The sequence below is a fragment of the Eschscholzia californica genome, unplaced genomic scaffold, assembly GCF_041429995.1.
Source record: "Eschscholzia californica isolate CP2 unplaced genomic scaffold, dmEscCali1.0.p SCAF_4, whole genome shotgun sequence".
Classification (NCBI taxonomy): Eukaryota; Viridiplantae; Streptophyta; class Magnoliopsida; order Ranunculales; family Papaveraceae; genus Eschscholzia; species Eschscholzia californica.
In genome coordinates, this window is record NW_028238461.1 from 8,604,872 (window position 1) to 8,625,250 (window position 20,379).

Below are 20,379 nucleotides of genomic sequence, written 5' to 3' on the forward strand. Positions count from 1 at the left end.
TGGACAAAAAGAAAGAAAATACATTTAATTTACAGAATTGCCATAAGGGTATAATGGAGAAGCTTACAAAAATATGTTGGGGCCAAACAGGAAATTGGGGCCAAAACGAACTGCCGGACACTTATAGGGGCCAAAACGGCGAGTTGGTCACAAATCGGGGGCCAAAACGGAATGAACCCATAAAAATAATACAAAACTATATAAAAAAAAGGCAATTATGCACATTATTGTACTATTATAAAGCAAAATCACTCCACAAACTCACATTATATCAATTTGTGATGAAGAAGATGAGAAACAGAAGAAGAAGAACTTACTTCTTAGTTAGTTAGAGATCAGAGAAAGAGAAGAAAAAATAGTGTTAGCGAAAGAAACTTACTTGAAATCTTTGAAGAAGTTTGAAGCTTGAAATAATTCAAGAAGGAGAAGGCTGGACTTACTTAGAAAAGGAATGAGAAGCTTTAACTTACTTAGAAAAAGAAGGAGAAGGTTGAAATTACTTGGAGAGAGAAAGAGAAGCTTGAATTTACAAGTTGAATGGTGGTTTCAAAGCTTGAAAGTTTATAAAGAAGTCTAGTGAAGAAGGAGAAGCTAGAGGGTAAAGTTCCGTTGGCACAAGAGTTGCCCAAAAAACCTCTCTCAAAATAGGTTAAAAGAATATGGGCAACTTGCCAAGCTGATGTTATCGGCGGCTAGTTGTTTCGTTGCTAGGTGGCTAGAGGCGCCGAAGTAATCGAGTTGTGGAATCGATTAGGGCTTCGTGCGCTAGTCAACCGGCGCCTAGGCGCTGCTTTTTAAAGCATAGGTTGAGAACATACTTCTGTCAAAGAGATGTGTGCGAGGCTCCCATGCACATCGATCCACCAGTCTCTTGGATTAAGGCTTATGTTAGCATAACTTGGAGTGACATTGTCTTGTTCTTCAGACAGGTCGTCATCTCCACCATATTCTGAGTCATTTTGGGATATTTGAACTCTTTTTTCATATGATTGACTTAGACGACCATAACACATTTGTCTTTGTCGAATGGTCGTTTCGAGCTCTGTTAAGCATAAAAAAATATCATTTTCTTTAATTTTTCGAGATTTCGCTTTTTCGATCACTTTGTGTAGGACGAACCACATCCACTTCCAATCGACTCGCTAGCCATTGAAATCGATTCTTGATTTATGTCCGAAAATGTGACAAAAATAGTTACCCTAGTTTAAATTATTGTTGCAAAAACTGAAATTCATTACAATCCAATTACTAATTTAACATATTAACTAGTATAATTTAGTTTATGCAGTCATAATCTGCAATAAAATGGAGAGATAAGGAGGTTAGAGAGAGAGAGAGAAAAATAGAGAAGAAGAAGAGGAAGAACAACAACAAATAAAAAAATCACTAAGGTCGTCGGAAGTTTACCGGCTGTCCGTGACCACTCATGAGATGTCGGAGATTACAGTAAAAATAATGAGAATTAATATTAGAGGAAGGGTAATAAAGGAAATGAAAAATATTCCGTTAAAGTCGACTGACGGTCTTATGAAAAGTGGGTTATTTTTTAGTAAATAAAAAACAGAGAACCAAAAAGAAAGCAGATCACAAATTAGGGGGCTAAAAAGGAAAAAGAGAATTGCTGTTTTGGGGTTCAAAACAGTGATTCTTAAGGAGAGAGAAAGAGGAAATAGAGAGAGAGAAATCGAAGAAAAAGAAGCAAGCAAATGAAGAAGCCATGGAAGATAATACCAAGACCATTACTAGAAACAGTACTCAACAATCACGTCCAGCATCATAGGGTTCCTCAACCTCTCATCCTCCATGGCCCTCGTGGTGTCGGCAAATCAACTCTCATCCTCAATCGTAAACCCCCTTCTTCCTTTTTCTCTCTCTAACTGTTAGTATTACTTTCTCACTCTAATTCCCACTTTCTCTCTCTACTAACACCTCTCTCTCTCTCTCTCTCTCTCTCTCTAACTTCTAGGTCTTCTGGATGATTGGAACAAAGGCCCTCACGTCACTGGTTACATTGATTTTGGTAATAATCTCTCCCTTGAAGACAACAACGAGAAAATCTCACCATGGGCATCTTATTCAACTACTTCAAAACCAACCCTCAACTCTCTTCGTTCTCAGCTGGAGTTTTGTCTTGAAGAAATGATAGAGAAAGGAGTTCGTCTTGGTGCAATTGGTTCTCATCAAGTCTTCTCTACTCTCAATAAATGGCACGGACTCAACACCGCCCTCCGCCGTATCCTTCAAAACACCACCACCACCACTTCTATTGATAATAAAATTTCAACTTCTGTGTTATGGGATAGAGCAGTTTTTGCAATATCATCTAGATCTAAAATTGATGAAATTGATTCAATTGTAAAGGTTAATAATGATAAAGGAAAGATTGTTACTCTTGAAGAAAAAGCTTATTTTAGAGAAGCAATGTTATCTTTGAAATTAGCTAAGGAAGTTGTTAATCTCAATCAGAAATGGAGGGCTAATGCTATTGCAGAATTGAATAGGACTGGCGGGTTTTCAAGACCATTAGCTAATTCTTCTACTGATTGGCCTTGTTTGCTGATTGAAATGTTGTCGGCTGCTGCCGAAGTTGATTACTTTCAGGTATGGAGTAATTTTTTTGTAGGTCCAATTTGGGTTTTTTTTTTTGTTACCAAATCTTATAGAAAAAGTAGTAAAATTTGATCAAGTTTGTTAGTTAAATATGTTGTTTGTTTGATTGAGCAGCCAAAGTTGGTCATAAACAATATTGAGGTTTTGAAGAATGCAATCTTAGTGGATGATTCAACTGTTTGTGCATCAATGTATCATGACAGTTTCTTATGGAGGTTAATAGCATTGGGTGTGAACGAGAGGTGCTTACCCGTCGTACTAATAACCTCAGATAGGTACGTTTCGTCTTCCCCACTGCTGATATTTTTTTATCTTCCGAGTCAGTATGGCAGTTGCTATATTGTATGTACTACTTATTTTATTGATGGTCGAATTTACTCCAATGTGAAATAAGTACTAGACTACTAGTAGTGATTAATTTATGCCGTAATTTGAGATGGGTGTGACATTTGAGATTCTTTCAAGATACAAATGTGGGATTAGCGAGAAATGATGGGGAAAGCTATTGGTTGCCGAGTTAAATTCGAGACCCATTGCAATGAAAAACTTGATTTATTTTATTATCTGGCATGCTTCTAAAAATTTATATATAATAAATATATATGATATATAGAGGAGGCTACATTTCTATGAGCTTTACAAGGTTTGGAAAATAACCATCCCATCCAAAGTAAAATCCCTAAAAGAAAGATCTAGATACCAAAATTTTCCTCTTGGGCCTGAAAAATAAAAGTGATAAGATAGAAAGTTTACTTGACTCTTTGGACTTTGAAAGTTACATGATTTCTGGCTTTCCATATAATCCATATTGTTGCATGAGGTAATAATAATCAAAGTTTCTTCCGATTCTTCGCCATTATGGTAGTACTCCATGACCTAATGAAGTCACTAACCGATCTTGGAGACACCCACTTGGTCTTTGTTGCATTAACAAAAAAAGTTCCATAATGCCCATGTAATCTCACAGTCTAGACGTAAATGGTTAACCGATTCTTCCTTCTTTTTGGATAAAATGCATTGATTAACCAAAATACCTCTAAATCTCTTTAAGTTGTTTATTGTTGTGATCCTCTTCAGACAAGCTGACCAAACAAAAAATTTCACCTTTAAAGGTACTTATACCTTTAAAATCCATTTGACTGGAATTCCAGACGAAGAAGTGCCAATCCTTGAAAGCCTAATAGCATGATTTGACTTTTCCATAGCCTAAATCCAAATGCGTTCAGAATTTTATGATGCATTTGTGTTCTCTAATCCAGATAAACCTTTTCAAATCTGTTCGAAAGAATGCCTACAAATCAAGAACTGTTCTTTCTCGCAATTTTGCTAGCGTTTGTGTTTCAATTAGCTGTTGTTTTGCATTTGAAAGTAAATATAGTATTTCCTAATGTTATCCAGCTACTACTCATACCGAGCCTATATGGATTTTGGATTTCCAGATCTATTCATCTCCCGTGAGGTACACTACCTGGACTTATTTTTCCATCCTGTAATTTGGTGCTTTTTTACTGAGATTTGATATGCATTTGATCTTCTCCAAACTTCATTCAACATATAGACATTTGGATGGACACTTCAAGAAGCTAAAATGCATATGGTTACTGATTACTTCAGTGAATCAGAGGTGAGTAGTCTTTCAAGATCTGCCTTTTAATCTATCTTCTTCTCGAAATGTTAAATATTTGGTTCAGTTACTCCAAATGGTTGTTTAATTTGTTGGATTTCTCAGTTTTTGTCATTCATACTTTTGCCGTAGTATATCTAGAAAATGTTCTAACATCATGTTTGTTGAAGTTGTAGTGGAAACTGATAACCGAGGTGCTTGGGACGAACACGCGGCATCTCTCTGAGCTTTATGCGCTAAAGCAAAGTAACTATTACCAGAAGTAAGTATTATTTAGTTTTTGATAATCATATCATGTGTTGGTGGAAGTCTTCAGAGAGCTTGGATTTTCAGCTTATAGACTGTCATAAGCAATTAAATGTCTGATGCTCTCCTATTTATGGTGATAGCTTATATGGTATGGACTTTTGTACTTGAACCAACCATATTTGGGAAGGATAAGTACTAACATTTTGAAGTATATCTCTTTGTAAGCCTGTTTTAACAAATATCACTGCTTGCTCTCTCGACAGTCCCTTTGAACTATATTTTACCTTTTACTTTCCTATTCTTTATCTCCATTCTAGACTTTGTATGCCTTAATACCATATTTTTTAGATGATATGCTACTAGGTTGCTCTTGTTAAGAAATTCTAATTCCGCGTGAATCAAGAAATCCTATTCTAGAGTAGCTTCTTCACTGCGTATGTCCAGCTGGTGCAGGAGTCCGTTAAGCATCCTCAATTTGCTGAGGCCGTTGTTGCATTCATTTTTGTTTTAGAGGATATCTTAACCACTTCTAAGTTCTATTCTAACTGCACTTGTTTATTATTTAGTGTCTTGTTTGTGGATTCCCCTTACATGAATTTGAATTTGAAACCCCCCTGCACGATAATATTTTTTGTTCTGTAGAAAAAGCTTAGTTAGCCCAATAAAAAAACAAAATAAGTGAAGGTTAAAGCATGTGAAAAGTTATTTGATAGAAGCCGTCAAGTGAAACTTTCAAGTTTCAACACAAGGCCGCTGAAAGATCCAAGCTTCATCAGTACCATAGCCACTTGCAGTTTAAATCATAGAAGGCAACTTTGTTCCCCGAAAGAGCTTCTTCTTCTTTGGAGAACATGCAACTCAGCCATGTTTCCTATATCCTGACAAAAACAGGGAAACACAAACAATTGCTCAGAGCTTAAATTTGTTTTAATTACATGCCACTTGAGTGCCTTGTACTTGTTGTTTCAAATTAAAAGAGTTTCCTCTATACTAGTCAAGTTGTGTCAATGAGGAGTACTGACCTTGTAAAATTGAAGCTTCCATATTCCTTTCCTGGTAGTTTCATGGACGGTGGCAGTGGGAATTCCTTTGAGGACATCTTGGATGCATACTTAGCATATTTGCAGGTAAGTTCCTTATGTTGTCTACATTTTTCGTATCTAGTTAGGAATTACATATGGATGCATAAGGAGAACCAGTGCCCGGTAGAAGAGAAAAGGAAAGAATATTAATGGTTAAATTATGTAGGTGACTGTGGTCAACCCGGCCATGGAATCAGCATTGCTTATTTTGCAAAAATTTGCTGTTGATGCACAAAATGGCAGAATCTCGAAAGATCGATTGCGCTTTGGTGCTCCTTGGAGACATCCTCCACGTAGTGACAATCCAGATGTACGTTTGAAGTGGGCGAAGCTTCAACTACTTGATTTTCTCCAATCTCTAGTCCATGCTGAATTTGGGGTAATGCGTCTTCTTTTAGTTTGGTTATCTCATACATTATTTGATAAGTGCCGTGTCTTTTTGTTTACCTAGATGCAACTTTCATGCTAGCAGCAGCTAACTTGTATTATTGCCTATTGACACCGCCAACCTAGATCCATCCTGTTGCATTGTGCATGTCGAAGGCATGGTTTGCAAAATATGTTATTTGGCCCTTAGGGCCGTAAAAAGATTTCAGATCTCCTATATGACGATGCCATTAAAGAAAAAAAGTTCATTAGTTGATTGTCGTCTAAGGTATTTCATTTGGTGGCTGTTGGATTTAAGCATGAGCTATTATATCTGAGCTGTTTGCCGGTATTGGATCCTTGAAAACGAGTTGTCAACATCAGAGTTTAGAGGTTATTGTTATGCATAAAATACTTATCCTTCACAATGCTCGTTTATACAACTGTAGAGAGGCAAAAGTATTTTCTCCAAATAATATTTGAACTATTTGATTATTTACCTAAAGCTAATGTACCAGACAAGCTGCCTATTGGGACTTCCTATCTCTGTTTTTCCACATAACGTGACCAACTAGTTGTTGTTTTTCTTGTGTAGGTTAATTATCTTGCTGATTGTAGCCTTGAGATTCTGGATGATCCTTGTACTACTGCAATGATGGAGGTATTTAACTCCTCCCGTGCATGATAAACTTCGTATAATCTGTTTGGTATGAAGAATTTGTAAATGGGGCACACAAGTTAGCTGATTTATGAGTATATATCTATAATACAAGGGAGGAGGGTATCTTTTTTAGAATATATCATCCTCTTCAATGGCTAAGATTACACCTTCCAATCTTATGTTTAAAGGTGATATATAGAACTGTCCATGCCCACGTGGCACGGGTTATACTCTCGTGTATATATATATGATCTAGTTCGGATGACGCTTTGCGGTACTTACGGCGACTCTTTGCACTTTCGTGACGCTTCGGGTAGATCTTGTCGATCATTAAATGGCACTTTCTTTAATGGTCATTATGTCATTTCCAGACTCACTTTTGTGGGCAATTCTGGCACATCTTTGCGCCGTTCCGATGATGCTTTAGAGGCACATTTAGCAAACTCGAGCAATTTAGAGAAGCTATTGCGGATTTGCGGTAACTTCTGGAGAAAACTTTGGACTACGCTTTATTAGGAACTTCCGTTGACATTCTTGATGTTGCTTTTGGGCACTTCCTGCAACACTTTGGTGCCTGGTGGGCTCTCTTGGCAATTTTTTTGTGGGCACCTTCAATGATGTTTTCTCGATAATGTACAATGGCATTGTTGTAGATTCGTTTGGCAAGCTTTAGAGGGCATTTTCTGTGCCGTTTTTCAGGCACATTCCATGAAGCTCCTAATAAACTTTTCACTCTTCCGTTAGACACTTTAGGTAACACTGCTGAAGCGACTGCGCTAGCGCTGGCAAAAATGAAGTTGGGCAAAAGCTGTGAAAAAAAGTGGTTGCATAATTGCTATCAATACTCAAGAGTGAACTCGTAAGCCTCACAGAGGTCCCTCCAAAAGCGTGACTCATGGTGCTAACACATACTCTTTGTCAGTGCCCCAAAAGCATTCTCAGAAGGGCTCGCAGAAATACCAATTATAGCCTTATGAAATGTGGTGACAAAATATGCATGAAAATATTACATAAATCCATTTACAGATCAATGAATTTGTGTCTTCTCCAATTTACAAATTTTTCCTACTAGACATACCCTTAGACTGATTATTAATAATTTGATGACTTCATTCAAATTCATTTTGTGTTTATTCTTTTTCAGGTTGGGTTACTCTATGCACAAAGAGATCCATCCTTTGTTCGTCCTATTTCGCGAGCAATTCATAGGTGTCTTGTCAGATGGTGAGCGACTCATAACAAGTAATAAGTTTAAATGGGGAAAAAGCCAAAACTCTTTGGGCCAAATTTTCTTTTGTAAATCCTCAATTTTTTTAGGCTTCAGCTCCATATGCAAGGTTTCCACATGTTTGTATAAAGTAAGGTCGGCAGAAGTTCACAAATGGATATTGCATATTACGTGGTTTTTACAGGTTTGCATAGGGAGTTTAAGCCTAAAATAATATTGACATGTCCGTTTAACCAAGACCAATAGAAAATTGGGACTTCGTCCCAGTCTCTGGATTTTATATTGTAGGACCATCTTATGATATTTGCAAGTTGTTTCCTCTGTGGGACTGCAGGCTTGTCCAGGAACGTACGCAAATGACCTTCCCACAGTCACTCCAGTGCTTCTGGCAACGAATTGTACGTGGGCGCAGTTATCGCCATTTGATGAAAGAAGTAGGCTATAAATAGAATGCCTAAGGTATAATATTCTCATGACTTATTTGGGCTTTCATATTAACATTTACTCTACTTCAATATACTGCTACTGCCTATTTTTTTTTGTCGAGTGAAGAAGAAAAAAATTCCAGACGGTTCTTGAACATGCTGTAACAAAATTTTATGTCCAACTCTCTAGGTTGGCTCTGCCGAGAGCATTTTCTTGTTATCCTAGCAGAGTGTGCTCCACTGTTGTCACATGTAAGTAGTCATTCATGTTATTTCTGTCTCAAATATGCTTAGAAAAAATGACCTCACAAGTCACAACTTGCACTGTGCAAAAAATTTGTGTTATGAAAAAATGAAGTAAAAGAAAGAGGAATTGTCTACTCGTGCATACTGATAATGCATGCATCTCTTTAGAATTTTAAAGAAGGAATTAAGAATTAGGAATTAAGTTCTTTAGATTAAGATAATCTAATTGGTAACATAAATAAGGGGTAATCTCCTTCATTTTTCTTCCTTTAGAAACTATTTGACCTATTGACATCTTATTTTCCCAACAACTCAAAAGCAATTGGAAATTAGGGGAGAGGACTTACACATTATATTCTTTTTCGATGTCGGACTATTCTGACATCCCCCCCCCCCCCCCCCCCCCCCCCCACATCTAACATTCTTTTACCCTAACACGTATCTTTTTCTTTTGGGTGACGTGGAGTGGTTGGGTTATAATGTGTGGGCTTAACTCTGGTACCATCTTAAGTTTGTGACAATTTAACTCAAAACCAATTGGCAATGAGTGAAAGAGACCTAGATATTATGTTCTTGGTTACTATGGTACCCTCTTTTCAAGTGTGACTATTCTCAGTGTTTTAATTAAATTTTGAGGCGTAGGCGAGGCAGTTACCTGATGCCTTGAGCTGTACTGAGTAAAATGAGTGCATTAGAAGTATTTTTTTATGTTGTTAGATTAACAATTTTGTTTATTAAACACTTGGGACTTTACATTATTGCAGTGAAGTAGAAAGACTATGTTATGTCATGTCATGTTTTTACATAATTGATGTCGTTTTCCTTATAAAGAAATGCTGCCATGCCTTGTGAAAGCAAGCCACATTGTGGTGTTAAATCGTTTTTCAAAACATTGAGCCACATTTGAGATTAAACATAATAATCTATTGCCTTCGTTTATGGAAGCATCTAATAATCCTTATATTCACTTGGATATCTATTCTGATCATTTCTTTATATGGTTGCAGGTTTAGCTAAAAGAATTTTGAGGTCCGATATTGTTGAGTAGTTTCTGTCAAAGAAAAGATGAGCCACGACTTCGGTGGATTGACTTAAAAAGTTTTGGTAACAGTTATTAATTTTGTCGGTGATTTCACTGCGATGCTGATGATATTATGTCATATATTAAAGAAAGCTGAGAAAAATCTTAAACAAAAGTATGTTTTTCGAGCGGCTTTCAACCAGGGAATTCAGTTGTAAGAGAAAAGAGAGGGGAACTGTTGAAAAACAAAAGCTGTTCTTTTTCTCTCTAGAGAGGAAACCTCAATCAAATATTCCATTTTCGCCTAGATTATGGAAACTCATCCTATTAGTTTGCTTACTGTTCCCCAAAATAATTTCTAGTCGATTTTATATTTAGATGGAAATAAGTTATGAAAGATGTTGTGAAGAGATTTTCTTTTGTGATTCTCGTCAATGCAGGACTCTCTTTACAACTCAAGGATTGGAAAAAATTATTCCTCTCAATAGTTTCTAGATTGCCAATGTTTGAGTGAAGAAGAAGAGTATGTTGTCTTCTTGATGTTCTATTGTCACGATCGTCGTCATTTTCTTGAATTTAAACAAACTATATTTTCCCTCATGATAAAGAGAGGCAAGCCATGGATTTTATAAAATTTTGTATGTGGGTTGAAGGTACGATTTCTTGAAATTTTTTGAATTCCGATAGTTGAGCTATCAGCGGATCTCCAATTTGAACCGGTAGAATTTTATCAGCGGTTTTGTCCACCTCTTCTGTAGGATCGAGCTCTGCTTCTTTCATGATTTTGTTGTTTTCCGTGTTTACCTTCGTAATCGGTTTGGTTGCGGAGTTTGGGCTGGCCTCTTTCGCATTTTCTTCACCCATTTCTTCCATTATTTGGTCTTGTGGTTCTAGGACAACGATTTCTTTAACTGGGCAAACGTTCGATGACTTTTCGTTCCAGTTTCAAGGACGATTTTCATAGTATCTGGGCCTCCTCGTCTGGCAGATGCGTCTTTGATCTTCTGACTTTTTGAAGATATTGATAATCTCAGAGTAGTCTTCTTAGTGTAGAGTAAAGATGGATTCTACTAGGAATAGAGTTTGTAACTCTGGTTCCTTAAAGATAATGGTTTTTTGTTGGAGTCACCCCCCTAGCATCAATCTCATGATGTTAAAATTTGTCCTTCCGCTCTCGTTCAGGATGAGAGACTGTTTTGTTGAATCTCGAACTGATAAGAGATTGTTTTGTTGAATTTGAAGCTGCTCATCACGAATTGGGAGACAAAACTTGCAAAGCACTCGGAAACCTCTCCGATGCTCAAGCAAATTAGGGTGTTCATGTAGTTAAAGTAATGAATATTGAGTGATCCGGGTTATGGAGTTGAACCTTTGAGTGATGGTATTCGATGTTGAAACTGTAGTTGTGATCGTTGGTTCGTTTGTGCTCGTGCCTTGTTTAAGGCGAGTTTATTTACCTTTTAGACTTTTTAGGGCTCCTGTGTTGAGTGATTGAGATAAGGCAGTTTAGATCCACCGTCTTGGATTGAAACTATTATTTCGTAGTCTTGAGATATTGGAATTCTTGTTTGAGATTATCCCGTATATTTGATAGATGCAAGTTCTCTTATTCAAGAATATTCAGCATTTAGGATAGAATGTAGTATTGGAGATGCCTTTCGGATTGAGGATCTCAATAGTGTCATTTAAGGAAAGAGATAACACATAAAATTGTTTTGTATTAGAAATGCCCGAATAAGGAATTAGAGTATGAATCATCCTCCGAATATCTTCATTCCCCAAAAATTTCAGTATCCATAGGCAAACTATATTTTTGTAGCGTTATTTTCTAAATGACTCCCTGATTCACGACCAACATCTCACTTAGTCTCTTAATGTATCAAAAATATTCAGATGGTCATGTGGGAATTTTTTTTTTTTTTTAATGATAACTGATTCTGTAACACATTTGCAACAAAAAAAAAAAATCGGTAACACATTATTGGGTTAAGCTTTAAGTCAATCAGTATTTACACTTAAGCACCTTAATTTTTCCGCTTTTCCTATTCGGGGCTCTTGTATTTTCTTTGTTTTGTTGAGGAAAGCACAATTTGCCCTTTCGCAGTATTGGTGGTAGGTGACGACCAGGTACAGATAGAGAGAGAAAGAAAGAGATTAATGGCGACATCGAAGCTTCAAGCGCTATGGAACCACCCGGCAGGACCTAAAACTAGTTAGTCGATTTCTCTCTCTCCTTTTATCTTTCTTGATTTATCTCCCCATCTTTCAATTTTATCTTTATTTACTTCAATCTTGTTCTTCTTAACCACCATTGTTTCATATTGAATGAAGATCTACATCTTGTGGGGTTTTGTTATAAATTTTATTTGATTTTGTTTTCATTATCCGACTATTCTTCCTATCTCGACCTAATTCTTATAGATAGACGAATTGTTACAGAAAATTTGGCTATATTTAGTGATAATTCCTTGATTTAGTAGTCCTTGGTGTAATTCACTATGCAAGAAAAACCACTTATCCCCATGAAATTGAAACCTCATTTCATACGGATTTTGTTTTCTCCTGTTTGCAAGAATGGGTTGTGATTGAGGAACTACTGATACAATTGTGGTCTCGTCGAACCACTAAAAGCGTACTTCGAATTGATAATTCGAAAGTGAGGGCGAGACAACTCGGACTATGAAATGGGCAATGGCCAATTCCCCTGGAAGCCCTAAAAAAGCTAAACCGACGGCTCGAATTTGCGAATAGTTCCTCCAAATCCTGAGCCGGTTCGGTGTCAGCAAATTTCTCTGTTTGCAAGAATGGGTTGTGGTTGAGCAAGTACTGATACAATTGTGGTCTCACTGAACCAGTATGTGTTATCAATTAGCACCAAAAAGAAGGAGAATTTTATTGGTTCACGAGAACCCACCCGATGTATTAGAGTCGACACATCATGGATAAGTAGCTTTTCCACTGAAATGATTCATGGCTCACGAGTCAAAATTTTCATGCTTTTTCGTTCAATGTTTACAATTTATACGGCGGGGTATCTTTGTTCGTGTGCTATAGGTTTCCTTTATGCTCTATGGTTAAATTTAACTGCAGTTTTTGCTCCCATTTTAGATGGTTATTGTTTATACTTCTAGTTATCCATGTTCTTTTGCTATACCTTCCCGTTTATTAAGACTTACTACTTTGCAACTTCAGTTCACTTCTGGGCTCCAACTTTCAAGTGGGGTATTAGCATAGCAAATATTGCTGACTTCGCCAAACCGCCAGAAAAAATCTCATATCCTCAGCAAATAGGTATTTACACGAGTCTATAGTTTTTTCTTTCATTTCTAATTTTTCATTAGCTTGTTAACAACAATGTAGTTAACTTGTAGGGAATGGATAACAGATCGCTGATATCAATGTTTTTTTCATCTTTGTCTCGTGTTTCCAGCTGTTGCATGCACAGGAGTTATCTGGTCACGCTATAGCACAGTAATTACACCGGTAAGGGGAAAGCGATTACATTTTCTTTGATAACATGTTCCTTACCTTCGCAAGATTTTACATTTGAGTTTATAATATCTCTGTTTCCGGTAAAGTAGTTTAAGTATTTGATGCTTTTATCCATCTTTTTTTTAGAAACATGTGAATTAATATTGATTGAAACGAATGTACAATGGAGATATAAAAGAAAACAAAATACAGAGGATTTAGAAATAAAGTCATCGTATGACTTGTTCTTAGCCGAAGACGAGTTCCTGCTCCAGTGGAATAGTTGGGCTAGGATGTCCTACACTTCCAGAACACTGGTAGGGTTGGATTCTTTGAAAATTCTCTCATTTCTATCCTTCCATACTAACCACATGAATGCCAAACTGCCAAAGGGATTAGTGTCCATAAATCTTTCCTAACTCTGAGGGAATGCCATTGAATTAAAACCTGTTTGATCGTCTTTGGCAGACACCATATGTTTTCTGATTTGCTTACAAAAAATTCCATATTGGTCGTGCCTTGATACAGCGAAGTAATAGATCGCTGTTCTCCTTTTCCTCCTTACATCGGATGCATCTGATGGGGATCGGCATACCTCTTCTTTTCAACATATCTATGGTTGGAATTTTGTCCATCTATTGCAATATTCCTTGCAAATGACTTGAAGGACCATCAACAATTGCATATCAATGGACGAACAATCGACTACCTACTTGGACTTTGTATAATATTGAGTTATAATTGACATGACTTGCTAAGTTGAAGAGTTAGGTCATTAATATTTATTCTCCTGCTGTCTTAATGAACTCGACTATGCTGAATTTTAAGATCTTTAAGGAAGAAAATAGAGCAAGATAGTTCATAACCCATTATAAGCACTTGGAAAGAAGAGTTGTAAACTTATCTCCCTCCTCAAGTTCTCTATTTTCTATTATCATATGAACACAGTTTATCTTTTGCACTATTGGTAAGAAAAACGAGTTGTATATGATTCAACACTTCCAAATTCGGCCTTTTGTATTTCATTCTATTTTGATATTTATACTTCCCTTCCTTATAAAATTCATTCTGAAAAGGGCACCCACTTTGCTCTGTATGGATGGCACTTGATTCTCATAGTTGGTTGTTTCTTACTTTGAATTCAGAAAAACTGGAATCTTTTCAGTGTTAATGTTGCAATGGCTGGAACTGGACTTTATCAGCTTTCTCGCAAGATCAGGTATTGCAATCCTTTTGTTTTGATCACTGTCTGTTGAGACTCGAGAGCAACTCGGGGCTATTAACCTGATTTGGTGAACTCAGCTCCAGTTCACTCCTTTCGGATAAGGTTTAAAACAGAGAGGAAGAAGTATTGCAAGCTTAAATGTATGAAACCCAAGTTACTCAGGAGAGAGATATGTTTCGGGCTAAGTCTAAACCCCAAGCCAGAGCAGAGTCCCGGGCCCGACGAAGCTTGATAGCGTCTTTCTCATTTGAGTAGAGAACAAGATTCTCTGACTAAATGACTTACTGATCATCTACATAATTTTCTATTTTCTTCTTCTACTAGATTTCCATCATCATTTAACAGAGGGTTCCTTTGTATGTTTCAGGCATGACTACTTCTCCGAGGAAGAAGAGGCTGTTGTTGCTAAAGAATAATGGCGAAAAATCTCGTTTCTTTAAAAAAAAATAATGGTGAAAATATTGAAGTTATTTCTCTTTTATTTTCAACTGAATTTGCATTCTTTCTTGAGATAATTGTGCTTGAATGCTGCATTCTGGTTTTCATAAAAAATGAGTTCTAGATTTGCAGCTAACAGTTATATGGTTGGATTATCCAAAACTTTCTTTCATCAATGCTCATCTAATTAGAGTAATCTTCACATACCCAAGTTTTGTTCAGACCACTTTCAGTTTGTTTCCTTGTTAGGGAGGCCAGTGATAGGGATATTTGTTTGGGACATTTGAAATGTCCTCAATGTAGGGGACATTGGTTTGGAACATCTCAAATGTCCGCCAATGTCAGAGGCACTGGTTTCGAACATCTCAAATGTCATCAAATGTCTGGACCATTTGTTTGGAACACAGTGTCTACAAACATTTAGAGACATTTTAGTTTTATGTACATTTGAGTCAATATGTAAAGAAAATGTTTTTCAAAATAAGAACACGTTCACACCTATATTGAAAGACATTAAAAATAATAAACGTCCACAAGTATGTAAAGAGAGTATTTGTGTAAATGTATAAAGAGACTGAAGGAGAGGGGTTCTCTACTTCTCTCCTTGTCTCAACCTCTCCATCTGCCTACTTATCTTGTCCAACACCCTTTGTAATTTCAGAAGGGTCATTTGCATTTTGCCCAGTGCATCTGCGTCTTGTTTATTTTCTTCTCTCAAACGAGCAATTTTTTTCTACTCAATCACCATCTTTTGACATTGTGACAACGGATTTGTGTGGTTGAATGTTTTGAAAATAGTCGAATTTGTAGTAACGGATGTCTTGGGTTGCTGAAGTAAAAACCCATTCCTCTATTATCGAAGTGATGATGTCGAAAATAGATTCTCGGATATCCCTAAGAATGTCACCCTCGTACCTTCGATTCTATCATTCTTGCTTGCTGTTAGTGGAGACTTGATGCGGGGTGGTGCCCCGAAAGACACTCCAATGCTCGACACAGTTTACTGTGCACATCAAGAGTTTAATGAATCAAGGAATAAAAATGGGATCCATTTTCAGGAAATACTTGTGACGCTTATATAGGTTTGCATGTCGTTGGTCAATCACGAACTGTGATTTTGAGGTGGTTAAACACCAGCTTGATGATAGCAATGTGGTTTGAACGTTAATATAATTTTTATGATCGTGATTGTATCTTGCATTATGGAAAGCAGATATTCAGCGATGTCTGGCCTTCCAGGTAACTTATATTTCATTCAGGATGAACAAGACTTCCCTTATTCAAGGCTCAGGTGGCAAGGTCTACTCAGATCCATTTATCTGTTTGCCTTTATGTCAGGACAGAGTTTCAGACACCTAAAAGACTCTTGCCGACCTCCCCATCTAGGACTCGGATGCTAAGCTCTTCTGGGTCCACCTTTTTGTTGGTCTTATCGAAAATTCACTCGTGCTTTATGTGGAAATCTGACACATGCTATCCAGATCAATTTCTAGACTTGTAGGCTGGTAAAAGATGATTAATATTTGGCTCTCGGACTGTTGATGGGTTCTAATGGACTCAGGTGTCCATGACGAATTTCGGGTTCTCTGATTTTTTTTCCCAACCCCTAACAAAGGCGATACCAAGTGCAAGCCATAAGGGTAGAAATGTACCCCCACATTGAATGTTTTCTTTTTAAGTACTGCATTGAAAATCTCGAGGAATCTAAATCCACGGTTTATGTCATGAACGCCGGATCAATCATCCTTATTGGAGATACGGGGGAAACCCTAGTTTTAATTGTAGGAAAAAACATAAGTTGATGGAAAGAATATAGAAAGGAGAGAAGAAATTAAAATTTTCTGTTTCTTTCAAAACATTTTCCCATTTCAATCGGGTTCGACTAATCAAGATAATTTCATCATCACTATTCATCAATCATTATATCGAAACAATTTAGAAAGAGAAACAGAGGGAAAGTTAGAGAGAGAAAGAAAGAGAGAATAATAGGGATCTTCTTAGCATCCAAGGTTGAAGGTTTGTTCAATTCTACCTTTGATTCAGTGCTTCAATTTCCTAGGGTTTCAATATATTGTTTTGAGAATTAAAGTTTGTTTTAATTGTTCATCAGGTGGAAGAAGGTTCATGGATCAAATGTACCTTATTAGGTAAGAATCTATATGACCCCTCTTTTTTAGCTCTTGAAGGATGAGTTTGGATTGCTGGATTTGCATTTTGAGATCCATTCTATAAGATTTTTTCGAATTTGCATTAACTCCTAGCTAGCTGAATCGAAGTTCATTCTCATCAGATTTACAGAAATACATTTCTCTTTCATTATGATAGGTTTCCCATGAACAAGATGTTATAATTGTTCTATTTGATCATACTTGGGTACACATTATTGACATTGGATCTAATGAATTTGTGCAAATTCTTCAATATTTTGGTAGCTCAGGTGGTCAAGCATTGAGTCGATTCACACTCGTTGTTAGTTCAAATCCTCTTTGGACCAGTGAGGGTTGGAACCGATTGTTCATACTTTGGATTTTATTAAGGAGTGAATATGCTACCTTTGATCACTATGGTTTCGTCTGTAAAAGATAAAAATGTCTTATGATTTATTTGTTGGTTTCTATCTCTAAATTGTTTAAAATGTCAAGATGATAGTAGTGTTGTAGAAATCGTTGCATGATGCTGCAATTTGTTTGTTTTAATGGTTTATCGTGTTTCATATTATTAATGTGTTACTGTTATTTCTGCAGGCACATGATTTGATGTACTCTTTGGATTTAAGACCACCTTAATAGTACCACATTTGTACAATTTGAGCCTTTTATATTGGAGAATGGCGGACAAAATATCGAGCTTCTGGGGTCCTGTTACATCAACAACGGAGTGGTGTGAGAAGAATTACGCTCATTCTTCTTATATTGCTGAATTTTACAACACTATCTCAAACATCCCAGGTGTACTTTTGGCATTCATTGGTCTTATAAATGCCTTAAGACAGCGTTTCGAGAAAAGGTTTAGTGTTCTTCACATATCGAATATGATACTGGTTCTCGGGAGTGGCTTATTCCATGCAACTCTACAACTCGTGTAAGTATCGTTGCTCTATTCGTTCTCTCTTCTCCTCATTTTTTTTTCTCCTTATAGTTTACTACTCCAATCAGTTAAAAGATAAATGTAGACCAAACTCATGAAAATTAAAAGAATTAAGGAAAAAGGTGGAGAGACTAGAGAATATCTTTGACTCGAAACTCTCTTCCTCATTTATATATAATGTCAGTCGTTAATGGATAGTTAAATAATACATGTCCGCTTGAATCTGACCTTCAACTTCGGTTCTAAGACCTACTGATATTCAATCCAAAAGCAAATATAATAGAAGATTATTGTTCTAGTAACCAAGAATATAATGTCTAGGTCCTTTTGTTTCATTTTCAATTGGTTTTGAGTTCGATGACACAAATTTATCAGCCTATCAGAGGTAGGCCTGCACGTTGATAGGTTTAAAACCCGCCATACGTGTTCCACACCACCCAGAAAGGAAAAGGGACATGTGTTAGGCTCAAAGAACGTCTCACTTGAGGGGGCGTGTGAGAATCGTAGCACATAGGAAATGGGTGATCTAGTAACCAAGAATATAATGTCTAGGTCCTCTCCTCTCATACCTCATACATAGGAATCTGATGATAAATCGAGAATCCCGTTACAACGAAGCTTCTAGCCTTCTCTGTCCCTATCTCTCTCTTTCATGTTGGTTCTTTGTTTAGTTATTAATCTCTCTGTCTGTCTCTCTCTCTCTCTCATGTTGGTTCTTTGTTTAGTTTTTAAAGTAGTATGTTGCTGATTGATATGATGTACCTGTCAAAAAATCTTGTTACAGACAACAACAAAGTGATGAAACACCAATGGTATGGGAAATGCTTCTCTACATCTATATCCTCTACTCCCCTGATTGGCACTACAGGAGCACAATGCCAACATTTTTGTTCCTGTATGGTGCTATCTTTGCTGTTGTCCATTCTCAGGTGCGGTTCGAGATTGGCTTCAAATTTCATTATGTGATCCTGTGTCTTCTCTGCATTCCTCGTATGTACAAGTACTATATCTACACCGCAGATGCTTCAGCAAAGCGTCTCGCGAAGTTATATGTTTTTACCATAAGTCTGGCTAGTTTATGTTGGCTCTCTGATCGATTTTTCTGTAAAGAGATCTCCGGTTGGTACATTAACCCACAGGGTCATGCTTTCTGGCACGTCCTCATGGGGTTCAACTCTTACTTTGCAAATACGTTCCTCATGTTCTGTCGTGCTCAACAACTTGGGTGGGCACCAAAAGTTGTTCACTTCATGGGAGTATTGCCTTATGTTACGATTCAAAAGCCTAGGAAGGAGGAGTGAGAAACAAAATATGTGACAAGTTTGGAACAGCGAGGAGATTGTTGAAGGTGAGGAGAAATTAGAAATGCAATTTCGTTTTTCTCTTTTGATGAAAGTAGAGATGTAAATGATAATCTAACATTGATGTTCATGGATTTGAGTTTTGACTGAAATATTTTGTGTAAAAGTAGCATGTTCTTGCATTTGTACTGAATTCTTCTTTGATTGTGGGGAACTGAGAGAGACAGAGCAGGTGAAACAAACTTTCATCTCAGCTGTTATAAATGGTAGTTAGGGTTAATAGTCTTAGGAAAAACAAAAAAGGATTATACCTCTGTTACACCCCAACGATTTGACACTTTCTCCTTATGTTCAAACTTTGCGTACACAAGTCGACCGTTATAACTTCGCGTACACAAGTCGACCGTTATCTCTCTCTCTCTCTCTCTAAGTAGCAGTAACTGCAGGATAACGGATAAACCTCGAAACAGCCTGCTCTTTAACACTGAAGAGGGAGCTGTAAAGAGCATCTCTCAACGAGTTTTCGCAATCCAACCAATTATTTTTGTTTATCATAGGTAAATTTCACAAAGTATCCTGCAATAACTCTACTCTAACGGGAGGACTAAAGATTGAAGACAGACAAGTTATCTTGCTCTTTAGGAAGATTTGATCAATTATCAACGCACACTAGGAAATTGGGCCGAAAATCTGATTTTAAATTTTTTAAGTTAAAAATACAAGTTATATTTATTTTGGTTAAAAGTCTAAAATTTATATTTTGTTTGGTTAAAAATTCAAATATTTGTATTTTGTTTGGTTAGAAACTCAAAAAGTTTTGCAACCTTCTTGCAAGTTTTTGCCAAACTCTTCTAAAGATGTTGCAAGTTGTTGCAAAGCTCTTGCAAGCTGCTGGAAACATATTGAAAGTTGTTGGAAATCTCCTGCAAATTGTCGCAAATTACGCAAATACCTAAAGAGTTGAAGACTAAAGAAACTTGAGTGATTCTTTTGAACCAAAACATTGGAGTGCGTTTTGACCAAATTTCCCTTATCAACATCTTCGTACTCGTCCATTCTTATCCAATTCTTCGTCAATGATACCATGGTTCATCAGAATTACCAGTGATTTTAATTCTTCATTTGTCAACTGCACACAGAAGTATTTCTAGTTGTAGTAGTATTACTTTTTCATTAATAAAATAAAAAAATATCAGAAATGATATTGACCCAAATAGCTCAATTTAAAATTTTTTAATTAACAAGACAAGTTATATTTTGTTTGGTTAAAAATATAATATTTTTCGCAACCCGTTTGCAATATTTTGGAACGCTTTTGTAATCCTCTTGCAATTAGTTGCAACCT

At 36.7% G+C, this 20,379-nt stretch overlaps 3 protein-coding genes across 8 annotated transcripts; all 3 read left to right on the forward strand.

The window, feature by feature from the left end:
- Nucleotides 1–1,626: 1,626 nt before the first annotated feature.
- LOC147542314 (uncharacterized) lies at nucleotides 1,627–10,168 on the forward strand. 4 transcript variants are annotated; one of them, XR_015224341.1, is made up of 14 exons: nucleotides 1,641–1,845; nucleotides 1,967–2,601; nucleotides 2,725–2,885; nucleotides 4,009–4,069; nucleotides 4,169–4,234; nucleotides 4,411–4,496; nucleotides 5,544–5,610; nucleotides 5,732–5,944; nucleotides 6,527–6,592; nucleotides 7,737–7,816; nucleotides 8,155–8,279; nucleotides 8,436–8,497; nucleotides 9,499–9,933; nucleotides 10,001–10,168. XR_015224341.1 is itself a non-coding variant. In XM_086638487.1 (12 exons), exons 1-11 carry the CDS (start codon nucleotides 1,707–1,709, stop codon nucleotides 8,267–8,269), a joined length of 1,689 nt encoding a protein of 562 aa, XP_086494613.1. In that variant the 5' UTR covers nucleotides 1,641–1,706; the 3' UTR covers nucleotides 8,270–8,279; nucleotides 9,499–10,168. The 4 variants fall into 4 exon arrangements, 1 of the variants encoding a protein (XP_086494613.1); XR_015224340.1 differs by having other exon boundaries at nucleotides 1,627–1,845; nucleotides 9,499–10,168; XR_015224342.1 differs by lacking the exon at nucleotides 8,436–8,497.
- Nucleotides 10,169–11,610: 1,442 nt separating this feature from the next.
- LOC147542315 (mitochondrial pyruvate carrier 4) lies at nucleotides 11,611–14,822 on the forward strand. Its single transcript, XM_086638488.1, has 5 exons — nucleotides 11,611–11,724; nucleotides 12,705–12,803; nucleotides 12,943–12,995; nucleotides 14,129–14,202; nucleotides 14,576–14,822. Exons 1-5 carry the CDS (start codon nucleotides 11,670–11,672, stop codon nucleotides 14,622–14,624), a joined length of 330 nt encoding a protein of 109 aa, XP_086494614.1. The 5' UTR covers nucleotides 11,611–11,669; the 3' UTR covers nucleotides 14,625–14,822.
- A 1,432-nt stretch (nucleotides 14,823–16,254) lies between these two features.
- Nucleotides 16,255–19,216, forward strand: LOC147542316 (alkaline ceramidase-like). Of its 3 annotated transcripts, none has more exons than XM_086638489.1 (4): nucleotides 16,297–16,662; nucleotides 16,757–16,793; nucleotides 17,391–17,727; nucleotides 18,518–19,216. In XM_086638489.1, exons 3-4 carry the CDS (start codon nucleotides 17,474–17,476, stop codon nucleotides 19,032–19,034), a joined length of 771 nt encoding a protein of 256 aa, XP_086494615.1. In that variant the 5' UTR covers nucleotides 16,297–16,662; nucleotides 16,757–16,793; nucleotides 17,391–17,473; the 3' UTR covers nucleotides 19,035–19,216. The 3 variants fall into 3 exon arrangements, with proteins under 3 accessions (XP_086494616.1, XP_086494615.1, XP_086494617.1); XM_086638491.1 differs by having other exon boundaries at nucleotides 16,359–16,655; XM_086638490.1 differs by lacking the exon at nucleotides 16,757–16,793 and having other exon boundaries at nucleotides 16,255–16,688.
- The last annotated feature ends 1,163 nt before the right edge of the window (nucleotides 19,217–20,379 follow it).

Coding starts and splice junctions, on each gene's coding strand:
- LOC147542316 (XM_086638490.1), top strand. CDS start 17,474: ATGGCGGACAAAATATCGAGCTTCTGGGGTCCTGTTACATCAACAACG. Junction 17,728..18,517: donor CATGCAACTCTACAACTCGT/GTAAGTATCGTT, acceptor ATCTTGTTACAG/ACAACAACAAAGTGATGAAA.
- LOC147542315 (XM_086638488.1), top strand. CDS start 11,670: ATGGCGACATCGAAGCTTCAAGCGCTATGGAACCACCCGGCAGGACCT. Junction 12,804..12,942: donor CTCATATCCTCAGCAAATAG/GTATTTACACGA, acceptor TCGTGTTTCCAG/CTGTTGCATGCACAGGAGTT. Junction 12,996..14,128: donor ATAGCACAGTAATTACACCG/GTAAGGGGAAAG, acceptor CTTTGAATTCAG/AAAAACTGGAATCTTTTCAG.
- LOC147542314 (XM_086638487.1), top strand. CDS start 1,707: ATGAAGAAGCCATGGAAGATAATACCAAGACCATTACTAGAAACAGTA. Junction 5,945..6,526: donor TAGTCCATGCTGAATTTGGG/GTAATGCGTCTT, acceptor TTTCTTGTGTAG/GTTAATTATCTTGCTGATTG. Junction 6,593..7,736: donor GTACTACTGCAATGATGGAG/GTATTTAACTCC, acceptor ATTCTTTTTCAG/GTTGGGTTACTCTATGCACA.